The 18877-nt window shown below is 36.0% G+C and overlaps 1 protein-coding gene across 1 annotated transcript in view; it reads left to right on the top strand.

Annotated features, from left to right (window-relative positions):
• The window catches only part of CPNE8 (copine 8), a 263643-nt gene that overhangs the window by 61358 nt on the left and 183408 nt on the right, over nt 1-18877 (top strand). Inside the window, exons 4-5 of the mRNA XM_003252308.2 lie at nt 2157-2260; nt 10815-10854. Of these exons, the coding sequence (XP_003252356.1) occupies nt 2157-2260; nt 10815-10854 (144 nt within the window). The remainder of the gene's footprint in view (nt 1-2156; nt 2261-10814; nt 10855-18877) is intronic.

Genomic DNA, 18877 nt, shown 5'->3' with positions numbered 1-18877 from the left:
TGCGATGAGATGTTGAATGCTTGAGAATCTGAGAAGAGGAGAAACAGAGGAATGTGGTGTCAAAAGTCAGGAAAGACGGCTTCTAAAAAGAATGAGTGGACAGCTGTGTCACATGCTGCTGAGAGATCTGGCAAGATGAGGGCCAGAAGTGACCACTGAATTTAGCAACATGAAAGTCACTGGTGATATCATCAAAAACAATTTCAGGGCTGTGTGTTAGAAGACATATTGTAATGGATATAGTCATAATATACAGATGATTTGCTAAAGCCAGGATTTTAATGGCTATGAATTAATCTTCACTAGAGATAGCAGAGTATACTCAGTCACTGCTATTGCTGAGGGGCCAGCATTCTATGAGGAATAGGCTTGTGTGTGTTTTAAGGGCTAATAGGCTCTGGGGAGTTGCTGACTGCACCTCAATGGGGCTTACTGTGGGAAGTTTCACTTCATTTTTAAAAATTCTCTCTGAGTGTGAGTTTGGGTTAAAAATCCAAATACTTGGGAATGTGGGTACTGGCTGAGTTTCTGTTTGAGAGTGTTGTGCATTTGCCGCTTTAGTGCTCTCTGCTCTGGTCTGGAAACCGTCTTTCCTCCCAGCAGTAGGAACAGTGGGAGGGTGGAGGGTCCCTCTGGTTTATACTTGAACTTACTGACCTCTGCGCAGTTCTCTTGAAGTACGTGAGCACTGCCAGCCCCTGGTTATTTGGGTATATTCTCTTCTTCCCACTCCCTTCAGATTAGAAAATTAAAATGGATAGGCTCATTGTTGGATCTTCTCCAGGGCCTACGTTTTACGCTTGAATAGAGGAGAGTCCTAGAAAGAATGCAGATTTTGTAGCCAAAGTGGCTTAGGTTGAAACTCTGCTTTAATTTTCTTATCTCTAAAATGGGGCTGGTTCTACCATGCAGAATTATAGTAAATATTGAAAGTAATGTGTGAAAAGTGCTTGGAACAAAGTAAATAATAACTGGTGACTGTAATTAATATTATTGTTTAAAGTAAATTCTCAATATTATTGAAATGTTGAATTAGTGACCTGGTTTATAATTTGTCTGTATGATATTTGTCTGTGATATAAAACATTGTCCGATGGCGTAGGCCTCTGAAAATTTGTTCTTTTTGGGAGTGATCCGTTGGAAGTAGCCTTAGTAAATGCTATGTTATCAATATTGTGTACTATAGTTTTATTATTACAATTTAAGAAAGCTTCACATTTTAATGGATTATCGTAATTCTTCTCTTTTCCTATTAAAAAGATAATACTTCATTGAACTTTAATAAAAGTTGGTTCGTGATAAGACAGCATGCTTCATTGCCTAACGTCGCTCAGAACTAAAGTTAAAATTCTCTCATTAGAATTCCATGGGAGTTGTAAGGGAAGAATGTAAGCCAAGGATAGAAAAGAGATGTGAATTTTATATTTGTGCTCTATCTTTGGGAGAAGTGCCAAATGGCCTTCTTTCACATTGAAAGGAGGAAGGACTAGAAAGTGGAATATTTTTTCCTGTTTTCTACTTGCCCTAAGATGGAGAAACTCAGTTTTTCTAAGCTAAAGTGCAGCATATTGCTTTAAAAGATGCAAGAAGTATAGGTCCCATTTTAGCTATCTAGATATGGTAAGAATTAAAACATGATTAATCAGAAACAACTGATTGTTGTGACATTGTGTGTAGGAGATTTTCAGAGCATTCTCCCCAAAACGTGGCTAATAAACGGCCTTGTATATGGGACTGTTATGTATAAAAAGAGGAAGAAGGTTAGGAATACTATGATCTCTTCAATTACAAGAATATGTATTGTCTGGCCTTCTTATATACAAGGTTAGGAAAATAATTTATAATACATTTAAATTTTAGGTAGAAATAACTTCTTTTCATTAAAAGAGGATTTAACTTTCAAGTAGGGAGAGGTGAAGGAGAAGCATTATGGTTTGTCATATGAATTTTGGGGAGAAGCTGATTTTTGAATGAACTCAGGGCTTATTTTATGATTTCCCTGAATAAATAAGAGAGGTGATTTGGTCGCTAAAAAATTTCTATTATTTGGATATTTATTGCTTATTTTTTTAAAAGAACTGTGTGATGTTAAGTACTGTACTTGTAATAAGTAGCCATACAAGGTTTAATTTTAAATTCTCTCTCTCTTTCCACAGTTTGGAAGAACTGAAGTAATTGATAATACTTTAAATCCTGATTTTGTAAGAAAGTTTATTCTGGACTACTTTTTTGAAGAAAGAGAGAATCTTCGTTTTGACTTGTAAGTTCTACTAAAACTTGCATTTAGAAAAATTTGATTTTAAAGACAATATTACTAATGTAAGGCAGGGTCCTATGGTTGCACTGAGTTCTAGATTATATTGGCAGGAAACCAGATTAATTCTGTTCAGCGTGTGGCCCAAGCAAGCCCCCCGCTTTGCCTTTGTAGGTCTGAATACATGTTGAATGAATAGGTGAGCAGTTTAGCCATGTAGGACGGTGTATATGGACATTCTTCCCAACTGCCCCGTGCTTCAGTGCATTTCCTACAAGTTCTATGTATACTCCAAAGTTATCACATCCACTCCCATGGCTGATGTCTCTCAGATCTTTAAGTTTGGCTCAGCAGCTTCTTAGCATAGCACCTGGATCTCTGCCTAACTATGGCTTCCGTTCATCCCTTGGTAGCCTTGTATTTTTCCAAGGGCCAGGATAATCAAGTCAGCATTTTAAATATGTTAAGTATTCTTGTTACTTTGATACTAAATCTGGCATATTAAAACATTATTGTCAAATCCAAGTTCCTGTCCACAGAGAACCTAGAGTCAGCCTGTTTATATTATTATAGAGTTTTTGTTCCACAGAAGTGAACTGTAGCGATTGTTGAAGTATCTGGATATGATTAAAAGGAAATCTGTTGTGGGGAGGTGGGTAAAATATGCTTAAAATATCAAAATAATTAAAGGAAATTTATGAACATTAAAAAGATAAATGTCTTATTTTAAATAGCTGAAAATCCTGATGTACCATGCTTTTACAATTTTTAAATACTTTTTGATAACAAAAGCTATCAATATCTTATTTGAAAAAGTCATAATGTGCTTCGTAATGTAAAAAATAACGGCTCTTTACTGTTTCTCATTTTCCTCTAAAATATGCATGGTAAAATAACCCACAGTGCTTGTGTTTAAAAAAGATCTTATACTAGCTTCTTTCTTCAGGAATATTGAGTATTTGTCATATTTATCAAACAAAATTTATTACATCTACATTTGGTTTTTTATTTTTTAGAAACTCCTTTGCAAATAGTAAAAATGAGGCTCATCAGAAGAGAAACTGAAATGGAATGTAGTAACTTCTGATTATGTTTATGGTAGAGGCTGCACATAGGATTGCCACTAAAAAACAGATATAAATCATGTAGTATGTGGTTGAATTCTCCCATTATTCTGGGTCTTGGTAGCAATTGCTTTTTAAGAATTTTCTTTTACACCAGCGTGGGACTCTTAATTTTTCCTTCTTAATCCCAGACTTAACTTTATATTAAAACCAGTCTCTATTTCATGATTCTTTGTTCTCCCCTTTGTTTTTTTCTTTCTTTTTCTTCCTTTCTCATTCATCTGCATTGTTTTCACTGTTGAAAGTAATAAATATTTATTGCAAACTTTAAGTGATATAGACATTTAAAATGAAAGCTTCCTTTTATCCTAATACAAAAAAACATTGTCCCCCCTCCCAAACCTGCAAATGACTCAATGTATATGATGGGAGTTTTTTTTTTCTTTAAGCATACACATATGCATACAGGAATTGCAATAAATATATTTTCCTTTACCTTGTATTTTGCAGATATCCTTTTATGCCACAAAGTATGCATATACCACATTCATTTTAAAGGTTATATAATTTCCATTGTTCAAAAGAACTGTAATTTATTTAACCAAACACTTACTGATGGGCATTTGGCTGGTTCCATTTTTCCTACTACATATAATCCTGCAGTGAGTTTCCTTGGATGCAAATCTTTTTTGTAATATATATTCATATATACTTTACATTTTCAGAGGACAGATTACTCAGAGCCAAATTTTAGGATTATAGGATGCAGACAGGAGTACCCACTGTCTGGTTCTAAATCTTTGAAATCAACTTGGTGTGAAAGTTGATTATATGAATTGAGTCATTCTTGTCATACTCAACTAAATCAGAGTCAAGAGGCCAGGGGGGAAAAGCACTTATAGCACCTGTCCCAAGAATTGAATTTTCCACAAGGCCAATTGCTGAATTGGTCCACTGTAACCCTAAAGAACAGTCATGACCTGCCATGACTCTAAGACTAGTTTTACCTACCACCGTCACTCACCAATCGCCACTTTTGCCAGCTCCCAAAATCTTCTGTAGTGCCAATCAGTTTTCTTTCAAAGCAATATATAGCGTTTCTCTTTCTAATAAAACTCCCAACCTTCTCTTTGTTTTTTGGACATACTGAATGAAAACCACCCTGGTCTGTGTGTATATGCCCTGAATTGCAATTCTGTGCATCCCAAATAAAAGATTTAATTTAGAGATTCATCTCTGTATTTTAGTTTGATTTCAACATTGGAGATCTATAAGCTTTGTTACTTCCCTGAACTCCTTGTCAGTTATTTAGCTCTGATTTTTAGATCCATGTCTTGCTCTTCTTTCATTACCTGATACTCAAAACTTGTCTGTTCCAGGAACATTTATCTCAGAGTGTCAGGAAACTATAAAGTAACATAAATTAATGTTATGTAAATGGATATATTTTAACTTCCTAATTGAAGTTGAAGCAATTTTTACAGAAACAGTATAATGTTTGAAATGTGAAAGCATATTGCAAAATGGAATTAAATAAGTATTGTTTTACCTTTTGCGTGTATTTTGTTAGTTTCAGAAATTCAATTCAAAGAACATCTCCATTTTATATGATTGCTGAAAAGTTCAAGCAATTAGGGCTAGAAAGGGTTACCTGCAAGAGATCATCAAGAAGAGTAACAAGTCCATCCTCTTAGTTCATGTAGTGTCTTTGCTATCACATTAATTCCTTTTGATTTTCCATTTTTAAGAATACTCACATAATAACCTTTAACCTGAAAGAATACGCTTATTATTGTTATCATCATTATTATTATTGTGATTTCTTCAGGATATCTACATAAGTAAATGTGGAAATAGTGTAATTAGTTCACGAGTTATATATATATATATATATTATACCTGTGATATTGGCTTTTAAAATTTGTAGCAATGTGTTATTCCTAGTAAAAGTAACATATTCATGGTAAAAAAAATTGGAAAATAAAAAAGATTAAAGTAGGCAATACAAATTACCAGGAGTCCCAACCTCTACCACCCAGAGAACTACTGCAAATATTCTGACATATTGGCAGTATCAGCCTTAAGTAAATATATTCAGAGATTAATCTCTAAGAAAAGTGTTTATTTAGGAATAATATACAATAATTAGAATTGCAATTTGTACACGTACACACACGTACCAGAATAGTTTCTGGTGTGTTCAGAGAACAAAAGGAAAGGCTGGAGTTTTACTGGGAAAAGAGAAAAATTACATAGGTTGTTTTGAAAGAAACTTTGTTGATGCTGGTTGTGTCTTACAGAAGCTGGTGATCTCTCATTGGTAAGGGGTGGCAATTACTAGCTTGTCTCAAAATCACAGCAGGTCCTTGAGGTTTTGGATTGGGCTTGTGAGACAGTTCTTGGAGTAGGTGTTTGTGACTCCCAAGTGATTTTCCCCATGGCTCTGCTGCCCCTTCAGTCCTGATTCTGTTTTAGTTGGGTGTGACAAAAATGGCCTCATTTTGTGTGATCAATTTTCATTGCAGTAATGTAGTTCGTTGAAGGAACAGCATGCTGAAAGATGCACTAGTGTAAATTGACCAACGGATAGATGTAAATGGTTTTCAGAATTGTTTTGGATTTACTTAATGCCTATTGATTTTATAAAAGTCTAAAAGAATTAAAAAAGAAGCTTTGAACATGTTTTATCTAAACTGGATATTGTAACAGGTTTTAGAAATGGCTTTTATAAACTTAAAAAAAAATCAGTGCTTAAATAATTGTAACGACAGTGAGAGAAAAAGAGAGAGAAAGAGATAGAGACAACTTATTTCTGCTACCACTGACCCAAATTCTTGTAAGTACTATAATAGTTAACCGATAATAATTTTTTTATTGTTACTATGGTATGTCTGAGATATATTTTCAAGATTACCTTATTGGCTATAAGTCCTAAAATTCCCTTGCCTTTTTGATCCGGTATGTGCTTACGCATTCAAGAGACATGGTTTCTCTCATCATGCTATGTATATATCACAGAGAAAGTAATAAACTTTGACATTTATTTATTTTCATTAAAATTATCACACTGATGATAATACAGGTTCCTAATAAATCCACTTTGTTGTCATGGTTGAAAACTTTATTAGTGGTAGAGTAGCTGTACCAAAATGTGTTTCAGCAAGAAGTGTGGATAGCCTTATCACTTCGTAGTATGTGCCAGATACAGCATAATTTAGAAATTACTCTTCTCATTTGTTTTTCCATTCAGACTGGAACACTAAAAAGGGATTTCTGAGTCTAGATATGACTTACCTAGATAATTATTTTCTTTCTTGATAAATAAAATGGTGGTAACCGTGAAATGTATAATGTTATTACAAAATATTTTAGATGGATCTCAACACTTTGAGGAAAAAAAAGTTGTTTTATTTCTTCTAGTAGTTGTCCCAACACCATGTCAACTGTGGTTTTTCCCATTGGTTAAGGGCTCCCTTAACAATGTCAAAGTCTAATTTCATGCCTTTTCAGTCACTTTTGTTTCTTAGAACCATCTTACTCTGTTAATTGTTAGGTACTTTTTATTTTAAAACTTTAATCTCAAACTTCATTTAAGACTTTTCACTTCCTCTACCTTCATTGGAGCTATTGCCCAGCTCCTTGCAGGACAGAAAGGAGGTGGGAGTGCAAAAAGGTAGGCGGTGTTGGGAGACAGAGATGTGGGTCTCCTACCGTCCCAAAAATCCAGACCTTATGTGGGAATCAGCCTCAGGGGACACATTTTAAGTACTTTGCTTGTCTTGTCCTTATGAAGGAGGGGCCAAAAAGGACATTATTCTATGTTTTTAATCTCTCAGAAAGCACTTTCTAGAACTTTCCAGTGAGTTTCTCTTTCATTGACAGCCCCAGGGTGGACTTGCAGCAGGGCCCCTTAGCTTACTGATGAACCAGATGCTGCACTCCCCTTCTTGCAGGCATCCCAGATTTTGGAGCCATACTTTACTTGGCTTTGGGGAGTGGAAAGAACCCCCCTACTGCCCCCCAACAGAGAGGGAAAAGTCTTCACTTAGGAATAGTGTGTTCATCACCTGGCCATGGACTGGTCCCCTGAACTTTAGGGAGAAAGTATATGATCCTAATGTGATTGACTCAGTAGCTCTGAGCTAAGCATGATCACCTATTTTGTTTTTCTCTGGGCCTTAGTTGCAATTCCAGAAATACAAGAAAAATTTCCATCAATATCTGTTACTCTCAAGTCAAAAATGTAATCCTAAGGTGCACCCAAATCAGCTACTGCCAATTCATTACTGTAGTAATAACGTTTCAATGGCAGGATGAAGTTGTTTACAAAATTTGTTACTAAATTTAGGCACAGTGGATGCATCCTCTTAGGAGAAACTACCAAGCTTCCTCCATGATCTTATATTCTGTCTTCCTTAAAGAAAGTATGGAACTTATAAACAGATACACAGGTACACGTATACATTGTAACCAGTTAGGATGTAGTGTTTATGTTATGACCTGTGAGAGTGGGATTAGAGAAGTCTTGATATATTTAGAAAAGTTAGAAGAAAAATTGTCTTAAAAGAAGGGTGGTAATTTTAGGCTAGGCACAGTGGCTCACCCCTGTAATCCCAGCACTTTTTGGAGGCTGAGGGGGGCGGATTGCTTGAGGTTAGTAGTTCAAGACCAGCCTGGCCAACATGGTGAAACCCCATCTCTACTAAAAATACAAAAATTAGCCAGGTGTGATGGCGGGTACCTATGCCACCCCAGTGACTCTGGAGGCTGAGGCAGGAGAATCACTTGGACTGGGGAGGCAGAGGTTGCAGTGAGCTGAGATTGCACCAGTGCACTCCAGCCTGGGCAACAGAGTGAGACTCTGTCTCCAAAAAAAAAAAAAAAAAAGGAAAAATGGTAATTTCTAATGCTTTATAATCTAACATACTGTATTCAGGTGTATGATGTAAATTACCTATGAGATAATGGTATTTAAAAAGCTTTGTAAATTACAGTGAAAGAGGATTGTATTTGAAGATACTTAAGCTTTTTGTGATGAAAACATTTTCCTTTTACTTCTTAATTGAACATTCAGTGTCATTTCTCCCCAATCCACACTCGGTTCTTTTTAGAAGATAGTTTCCAGAGTTGATTTTTGAGAAGGAGCTAGCACAGCTATGTTTCATCTCTGATATTGTTTAAGTTGCTAATTTCAATCTTACCTTTAAAAAAATTTTCTTATATAAGAAACATTTCTTGGGTAAAAAAATGTATTTTTTTGTACTGGCAACTGTAGTTCTACAGTAAATGTTGGCAATTTGCTGATTTAAAATTCCAGGCTATAGCTGTTGAAAGTGCTCAGAATACCTTGATGCGAAGGAGAGTAATTTGTAATTCTTCTGAGGCAGGTTTTTGCATCATGCGTTTTTTTTTTTTTTTTTTTTTTTTGCTATTGTAAAATTTAATTATAAAATTATGAAAATAAATTCATTTACGTAGGCAAACAGGTCATAATGAGTGTGTGCTGTTGGAAGAGAGAGGCAATTAACTTCCTCCTTATTTAAAAAATAATAACAAGAAGTCATATTCTCTGCATTTAATCCTTCATCTTTCTGCTGCTTCTCCCTACGGAAAGGAAGTCATAGGACTTCTCGAGCAGAGACTATTTTGATAAAGACAGAAAAAGCTCTAAATATTTTAAGTTTTATCATGGACATTTTCAAGCAGATTCAAAAATGGCATGTGTGTATTGCCAGTTTTGGTTCATTTACTTCCTCCAGGTTATTTATTATATACTTATTGCTGAATCACTTTAAAGCAAATCATTTCACCTACAATACTTCAAAATAAAGCTCTCACAGATAAGGATGCTTATTTATGACCCTCCTGTTTGTTTGCTTGTTTTTATAAGACCACCACACCATTGTCCAGCCTTACCCCAAATAACTACTTAATGGCAGCTAACATTCAGGCCATTTGGAAATTTCTCTGATTGTCTTAAAAATGTCTTACAATTAGTTTGTTTAAGTCAGGCTCCAAACAAGAGTCACACATTGTATTTTTCTCCTGTGTCTCCTGTATTCTATAATAATTTCCTTCCCCTTTTTAATACCAGTTATCTGTTGATGAGATTCATAATATTTTTTTAAAAGAGAAGGTGAGGCAAGAAATTCCATCTCTGTAGAGTGGCTCTGTGTGTTATCTTTCACATCCCATCACTTGGAGTAATGCTAAGATTGTTCCGGTGTTGTCTGCCTGATTAGAAAAGACCTTGTCCTTTCACCTCAAAGCCTTAGTATCCTTGGATGATTATTACCTAGAACCATTGCAATTCCAAAGCTAGTTTATGGTAAACATTCTTTGCTAGAGAGTGAATGGACCCTCTGCCTAGCATCCGTGTACTCAATGAACTTTTAATGATTGAGATGCTTTCTTTATTTGTGAAAACATTCTTATGTGAGAGAGGAGACTTTAACCTTTAAAGAGGCAGTTAATTTTTGGTAGGAAGCTATTCACAAGAAATTTGAAATGAATATGATTTGGGAGAAAGACTGTAGTCAGTACAAATATTTTCCTATACAAGAATTTGGCAAATTGAAAGTATTTTGACTATCAGTGTCCTCTCTACTTCTACAAACTCTTTAATGCCAGGGGATAAAGTGATGATGAATGATCTTATTGCAGAATCTTTCCAAGAACTGATTAGCTTCCAGTACCAACTGGTCAAAACCAGAACATATGGTAGTCTTACGTAAATATGTTTGTTTCCATAAAATGTATGTTTTCTTCAAGTTCTGTGATTAGGGAAAAATAATGTCTCATTACTGCAGCCAATTTAACAATAGCATTTAAAATATTAAGTAAAAATTAAAATGTGTGTTAAGGACAACCTGTTACCAGGATCTGTTTGTTAAATAATTAATTTGATTTTTAAAAATATTTTATTTTGAGATAAACATAGATTCATTCACATGAAGTTGTAAAAAATAATACAGAAATTATACAGAGAGACTTGTGTATCCTTTACCTAGGTTCCCCCAGTAGCAACATCTTGCAATATCACAAATAGGATATTGACATTTATCCTGGCACTATACAGAACATTTCTATCACCTCAAGGATGCCTTTTAAAATGATGTCCAGAGAAGAGGGCTTTTCAGTTTTTAAGGAATTTTGAAGTAGCACAGTACTGGGATACTACTGATGCACAGAAAAGAGAAAGTTTAAACTTATGCACAGAAAAGAGAAAGTTTAAACTTATTAAAAAGCAGAATTGATTATTGAGAAAATATTAAGACTTGTTAGGTGTTTAGAAATGAAAGAACCTAAGGATCGTGAATTCTACCACTGGCATGTAAGCCACAGATTATGGGAAACTTTAAAATTTGCTAAGTTTTTCTTCCTATTGGTATTATTTTGGATTCATTTTTATATTTTATATGCGTTTTGGAAAATACTTTTTTTTTTCTAGCTGTATTTTGTGGAAATAATTTGAGTTTTATATTTCAATCTTTTAGGTATGATGTTGATTCAAAGAGCCCCAACTTATCCAAACATGTAAGTTCATATTTTTATGTTTTTATAATGTTATAATATAATGATTAGTACTTATGCTGACTTATTAATATTAAAGTTATACATCTATTAAGTTATTCATGTAACATGATTGTCATAGAAAATAAGTAACATTTTAAAAGAACCCCAGAAAAACATTTTGGAGGAGCTTATTAAAAAAAGTTACCTTTAGTAAGTAAAATGGACTAATCTTTTTAATTTTTAATCTTTATTTTTTCAATAAATGATAATTACAGTTCCCAGTTATGTTTGAAGTTGGATCAGGTTAAGCAAGATGAAATTGCAAGTGTCTTTTTGCAAGGTTTAACTTCTGAGAGAATGAGAAGTAGCTGAGTGTAGGCAGAGGGTTTTGTTATTCTGTTTTTTTTTTTTTTTGTAGTTTATTTACCAATATTTCCTGAATATCTGTATATGCCAGGCATGGTGCTAGTTTCAGAGGGCATAATATGGGCATGATAGACATAATCTCTGTCCTCAAGTCACTTATAGTTTTGTTTTCTTTTTTGGGTCCCTCCTTCGACCTATTTCCTCTTTTCTCAAGAGGAACAACTGTTACCTGGGGAAGTTTCCAGGTCCAGGAGTAGTCGGGCATCAGAGCTAGACAGAAAAGAAGTGCAGATGGGAAGGGAGGAATGAGAGTGAGATACTCCAGCAAAACATCATGCTAATCCATCAACTTGTTTATTGACCTGTGAAGTTGGAATTAGGCCACCCCTAGTAGGAAGGGCTGAATGAGTGTGAAAACAGCATTCTAAAAGGGGATAATTGAGGTGCCAAGTGAAATCTGGGTACACAGATGTAGAATTAGCAGCTGTGTCAGAGTTAGGAGGCTGGCTGGACTAACAGTGCCCAGAAATGTAGGAGGGTGAGATTTTTTAACTTTTCCACTGTTGTAGGCTGTCAAACTAGAATAGATGGGCATGTGATTTCCCATGAAGTTTGGAGAAGGGTAGTGTAATAATTCAGAAAAGAGATGAGACAGAATGGGGGATTACGAGCTAGGAAACAGATTTGGAAAATATGGGAGCATGGATACGTATGGTGGTAAAAATCATATTTACTGCCGCCCCCTTCATTGAAGGAGGTATGAGATTTATTTGTGTTATGAAGCATACAGCAGAATCATGTGAAGAAGTATTCAGGAACAGTGTTTCTAAGTGATTTACCTCTTTACAGGTTGAAAAAAATGCTGCAACAAGCTTACTGCTCTCCATAAGTAAAGTTCATTGTGATTGTCATGCCACCTTCCCGCTCATGATTAAGGCTTATAGCATTGTGACTAGACATTTACAATTTATTTGCATAGCTTTATATCGGAAGTTTTGCAAATGTCCTAAAAAGAATCAGAAAAGAAACTGCATTTTACAGTCAAAGTTGTTGAGTTGTAAGGAAAGAAATGTATTCACTTCTCACACATAGGTTGTTGATTAAAGGGATTATGAGCATGTCATAAATGTGAAGTGTAGGTTGGCTTTGTGGGAGCTGGCACTGGAAACAGGGTGGTGAGTTATGAGTGAGATAGCTATTCTCTCCATTTCTCTTTCTCTCAGGCCACATATTCTTTTTACCATGTCTTTTCTCTGAGCTTCTGCTTCTCTCTGAAGACCAAGTTTCTCTGTTTAGGGAAATGACCTCCCCACTTCTGACTGGACGTAGATTTCCAAGTACCACTCTCCCTGAATATAGTTTCTGTGTTTCTTAGTTCAAACTACTCTTCAAAGGGTGTAATAACTGGCAGGTAAGGACATTTCCATGGGGTTGGATATTTTAAGTGAAGTTGGGAACATGTGTTTCCTATCAGTGGAGTTGCCTTGAGTACAGGGCAGAGAGAAGTGTATGGGATAGGAAGGTACCTTAAACATGGCTAATTCTTTTCCCTTTAATAGTCACTAGTGACTACATTTTATTATATAAGAGACACTCCTCCTAGAAACCATAAATGTATATTTCCTCTCAAATCTTTCTCTTTTGTAGAAATACTTTTATTTTCATAAGAAAATTTTATCTTCTTATCTTAAGAAATTTTATCTTGACACTGCTTTACCTTAATGATACCTCTTTTACTATCTCCTCATCAGGTTTTCACTTCTGCTTAAACTACCCGACATAGGTTAGATTAAGATTGAATGTCTTCTCTTCACTCTTTACCTCGTAATCTCTCTCTCTCTCTCTCTCTGTTCCAAATAGGATTGACTACTCCATTCTTGAAACATTCATTTCTAACTTCCACAGAAACCTCTCCCTTGCTGCTTCTCCAGCCTCCCTGTTTACCCATTATCTGTCACTTTAAGCTTTATTTCCTCCTCTTATCCCTTAATATTATTTTTTCTCATAACTTGATTTTCAATTTTTATCTCATCTCACTGTATAAACGGTTTTTGGGAGAGCTCAACCATGTCCCTACCATACCTGATGACCCTCAAGTGTTTATCCCTCTGGATACCTTAGCAAATGCAAGTTTCAATTGCTTGTTAAGTATTTCCTAGTACATACTCCACAGAAGCCTAAAACTCAAGTAGATCTAAAATTTATGATTTTTTCCTTCCAGATCATGTGCTTCTGCTTCTGTGAGTTATCTTGAGAATAATTCATCAACACAGTTTACTCAGAAAACTTGGATGCATGGTTAACCACTTTCTGTGTTACATTTGACTCTTACTGAGTCACCAAGTCCTGTTCCTTCTAACAAAAAAATGCTTCTCTTTCTGCCTTCTTCTTTCCCTTCTTGCTGTTATTGCCTTAGTTCAGATTCTCATTACTTTTCTACCGACATATTGCATCATCTCCTGTAGGTCCCATGATTTATATTATTTCACATTTTAAGCTATCCTTTATATTTGTGTCTGTGTTATATTTTTAAAATATATTTAGTCAACTATACAGATTAGTTAATAAGTGCCTGAGCTTATAAGTGGGTGAAGGATGTCGAAAGAGAAGAAAAATGTGTTTTTGAATTGTTATAAGAACTATTAGAGATGACTATCTAGATTTCTGTTAGAAATTTATAGCAAAAGCCGTTCCTTAATTGAAAGCATATAAGTACAGATTTTAGGTAAAGGCTCATATAGCTCATCCAACCCAAAAGGAATTCATGAGGATTTTTGAAGATCAGACAGAATCAATGAACAAGATAGGTTTATTCCCTGAGGATATGATTCATTAAGACTTGTTGTCTACCTGCCAATTTTGCAAAGTGAAATAAATATGAACTGGAACCTTTTAGGAAAAACTGCTAAGTGCCCAGGTTGCACGTGGCATAAAGGCACTTATTTTTTTTTTTTTATAAAAGGGATTTTGTAGCAAGAGAGACCCCTTGAATTAGTAATAATAATTTTTTTTTCCATTCTCATTTCTGATAATTTTGAAATAATTTTCTTTCAGGATGGCTTTATTTGGTGTTCGGTACTTAAGACTCTTGGGTCAAATTCCTATTTTTTGATACTGTTAGGGAAAATGGATATAGAATATAGAACTGCACCTTAGATTTCTAACATTGCAAATAAATATGACATAAGACATAATTACTTTAATTGATTCTATTTGTGGTGGAAACGTGTTTTAGTGAAAATCATTGTGCACCAGACAAAGACTTATGGAATCTAGGGACATCTTTCTTTAGAAGATTTATTCTGTTTATGATTCTCTGAGGAAATAGCTTTACTAATATATTTTTCCCTATAGTGTTAGGCCCTGTGAACAAAATATGGCATTTTGAATTCTCAGTTTGTTCTGTAAGGTGCTAGTGAACCTACTCATCTAAATACCATTAGCGGAACTACATAGCATACTTTCATTTGCATAATTAAATTGCACGAGCCAAATCATTAATGAAATGATTAATGACAGGCCCGTAAATGGTGTGTATGGAATTCTGCTTGGGATGTTGGACCAGATGACATAGAAACTGTACTCTATATACTAAATTTTCATACACACAAGGCAATCCAAAATACATTTATCCACTTGGTTGGTTGCAGAAGACACCACTAAACTTTTTGTTTCAGACGTATTCATGGCTCACTGGATTGTTTTTGTACACTAGACACTAGCCTTCAGTGAAGGTGTATATTTTTTAACACACTTTCTAAATATTATAAATATAAACTTTCACATACAGATCAGTTATATTTAAAAATTTATTTGAATGTTGTTTGGACTATGAAATGGATTTTCTCATAGAAACAGATTTTTAAGTGGGGCAAGATTCTTTCATTAGAGTATAAAGCCAATTTAACCTATATATAGATGAACTGAATTCTAAAGTATTAATATATATTCATATAGGCAGACAGGCAATAAATATAGCACAGGCACTTGTCATGCTGGGGAATATGGCAATGAATAAGACAAACAAGTCCTCTCTCCTAAAGCAGCTTACATTTTGGAATTGAAGAGGTGAGGTAAGCAGATTTACTCAATGAACACGAATGCAATAAATGATTAAGATACTTGACTTTCTTTATGGCACTTACACTAATAAGACATTGACACTGGGAGAGAGTGACTGGAGAAGTACCAGTAGTTAGAAGCTGAAGTTTCCCTAAACCAACCAGCATGGTTCTATGCCATTTATCACCTTGGGTGTATATTTACTGAGGAGAAGGAGGGAATGAATGAAAATCTAGGAGAACAGCATCCCAGGCAAAAGGAAGAATAGTACAGTGGCCTCGAGTCAAGAAAGAGTTTGGGGCCAGGCGCGGTGGCTCATGCTTGTAATCCCAGAACTTTGAGAGGCCGAGGTGGGCGGATCACGAGGTCAGGAGATTGAGACCATCCTGGCCAACATGGTGAAACCCTGTATCTACTAAAAATACAAAAATTAGCTGGGCGTGGTGGCACATGCCTGCAATCCCAGCTACTCAGGAGGCTGAGGCAGGAGAATCGCTTGAACCAGGGATGAACCAGGGAGGCAGAGGTTGCAGTGAGCCGAGATTGTGCCACTGTACTCCGGCCTGGTGACAGAGTGAACGCCATCTCAAAAAAAAAAAAAAGAAAAAAAAAAAAGGTTGGAATGTTGGTGTGACAGGAAGATGGCTGCCATATGTAAAATATTATGAGTGATGAAGGGAGTGTACTGAAATAGTTCGGAAACATACATAGGAATCAGATGATGGAGAGATTTGTAGGCCACAGTTAAAAAAAGAGTTTAGATTTTTCTTTTTTCGGATGGATGTCACTGGAGGATGGTGTGATCTGATTTATGCATTTAAATGGTGACTGTGACAGTTGAAGTGGAGAATGGGGTTGAGGAAGCAAGACTGGAATTAAGGAGGTCAGTTATAAGGCTGTTGTAGTTTGACTGGGTGAGCAACCTTTCGTGGTTAAAAACCATTGAAGTGGTAAGACGTGGTCAGATTTGGAATATATGTTGGTAGTATGACTGATGATGAATTGGATGTCCAGTGTAAAAATAAGAGAAGTTAGAGTGGCTACTAGGTTCCTGATGAGAACAATTGGGTAAATAGTGATGTGGTTCCTATAATGAGGTACACTGGGGAGAAGGAGATTGAGGCAGGGGGGTGAGGATTGAGAGACCCATGGTAAGGCCAAGTTCATGTTAAATTTGAGACCCCCCAGTAAGCATCCAAATGGAGATATTGATTAGGCAGTGTTTGAAGACTAAGATATAGATTTAGTAACCATCGGCCAATCAAGTTGGAACTCAGAGTTATCTAAGAAAATACAAATGGAGAGGAGAATAGGATAGAATCTTGAGGGAAGAAGAGTAGCTAGAATGATCATTTTAAAAGCCAGCTAGGACATGTCACTTTCCAGTTTAAACCCTCCAATTGCTTTTATCCACACTTAGGTTAGAAATCAGTCCTTGGTATAGCCCCTGGTTACCTCCTCTCCTGCCATTCTCGTCATTGTGCTCACCCTGCTCTAACCTGCTGTCTCTCTTGCTTTTCCTTGAGCACCCAAGTACTTGTCTCAGGGACTTTATTCTTGCTTTTTCTCCTATCTGTAATGCTTCTGCCCCAGATATTCACATGGTTCCCTCCCTCATATTATTCAGGTATCTACTTGAATAGATAACTGCGAGGCCTTACCTGACTGCCCTGTGTAAAAGAGCTCTTCATGTTATCCTTTGATGCTTTTTCAATAAAAACTTTCTTTTTTCCTGTAGCCTTCTTTCTAGTTCTTATCAGATGATGAGAGGTAGCCTTATACACATATTCAAGCTAAAGTGTTTATGACTGTTGCTATACATGGCTATCTTTCCCATTTGCATTTTCAGTAGGGTCTTAAAGAATCTGCCTTAGACTTTCAGACAGAGATAGGGACAATGCCTGAGATGGGTTTGAGTATAGTAACTTCAGCACTCATTAACTTATATTAGGTGGGATCGTTTGCACATAAAACTGGCCCTTACTCAGGGCTTAGTATTTAATAATGATACTTTGTCATAGTATGATGTCATATTTAATATTATTATTTGATAATGCTATATTTCAGATATCTAATCATAATATTTAGTAAGTTTTCTAGTTATTTGGCATAGCACCTGTCTCACCATGTTTACTAGCAGTGAGAATATTTACTTATTTTCTGTTAACATATTACATTTTGAACTTCGTTATTGATGAACTAGTGTTCTATCAAAAGTGATGTGCTGTAACAATGTAAATATTTTCCATAGATTTGTAATATTTGTGAATATAAATATTTAAAAACTATGGTAGAATGTTATTTTACTATAGCATAGCTTTATTTTGAAAAGCTGTATGTTGTAATTGTTTGCAATTATTGAGTATATATGTGGATTTTTTTTTTTTTTTTTTTTTTTTTTGAGACAGCGTCTTACTCTGTCACCCAGGCTGGAGTGCAGTGGCCCAATCTTGGCTCACTGCAACCTCCACCTCCCGGGTTCAAGCTATTCTCCTGCCTCAGCCTAGCAAATGGCTGGGACCGCAGGCCTGTACCAACATACCTTGCTAATTTTTGTATGTTTAATAGAGATGGGTTTTCACCATGTTGCCCAGGCTGGTCTTGAGCTCCTGACCTCAAGTGATCCGCCGGCCTCTGTCCCCTAAAGTGCTGGAATTACAGGCGTGAGCCACCATGGCTGGCCAATATGTGGATAATTTTTAAAAATTGGTGGCTGGGCACGGTGGCTCACACCTATAATCCCAGCATTTTGGGAGGACAAGGTGGGCAGATCACGAGGTCAAGAGATCGAGACCATCCTGGCTAGCACAGTGAAACCCTGTCTCTACTAAAAATACAAAAAATTCGCCGGACGTGGTGGCGGGCACCTGTAGTCCCAGCTACTTGGGAGGCTGAGGCAGGAGAATGGTGTGAACCCAGGAGGCAGAGCTTGCAGTGAGCCGAGATCACGCCACTGCACTCCACGCTGGACGACAGAGCAAGACTCCATCTCAAAAAAAAAAAAAAAAAGGTTAATTTCAGTCACTGATCATCTACTTGTTGAAAACTTAATTTTCTTTCAGTGTCTTATTTATTTATTATTATTTTTTTTTATCATACTTTAGGTTTTAGGGTACATGTGCACAATGTGCAGGTTTGTTACATATGTATCCATGTGCCATGTTGATTTCCTGTACCCATTAACTCATCATTTAGCATTAGGTATATCTCCTAATGCTGTCCCACCCCCCTCCCCCCACCCCACAACAGTCCCCGGAGTGTGATGTTCCCCTTCCTGTGTCCATGAGTTCTCATTGTTCAATTCCCACCTATGAGTGAGAACATGTGGTGTTTGGTTTTTTGTCCTTGCGATAGTTTACTGAGAATGATGTTTTCCAGTTTCATCCATGTCCCTACAAAGGACACGAACTCATCATTTTTTATGGCTGCATAGTATTCCATGGTGTATACGTGCCACATTTTCTTAATCCAGTCTATCGTTGTTGGACATTTGGGTTGGTTCCAACTCTTTGCTATTGTGAATAGTGCCGCAATAAACATACGTGTGCATGTGTCTTTATAGCAGCATGATTTATAGTCCTTTGGGTATATACCCAGTAATGGGATGGCTGAGTCA

This window comes from Nomascus leucogenys, chromosome 11 (genome assembly GCF_006542625.1).
Source record: "Nomascus leucogenys isolate Asia chromosome 11, Asia_NLE_v1, whole genome shotgun sequence".
Taxonomy (NCBI): domain Eukaryota; kingdom Metazoa; phylum Chordata; class Mammalia; order Primates; family Hylobatidae; genus Nomascus; species Nomascus leucogenys.
This window is presented reverse-complemented; position numbering and strand designations above follow the sequence as displayed.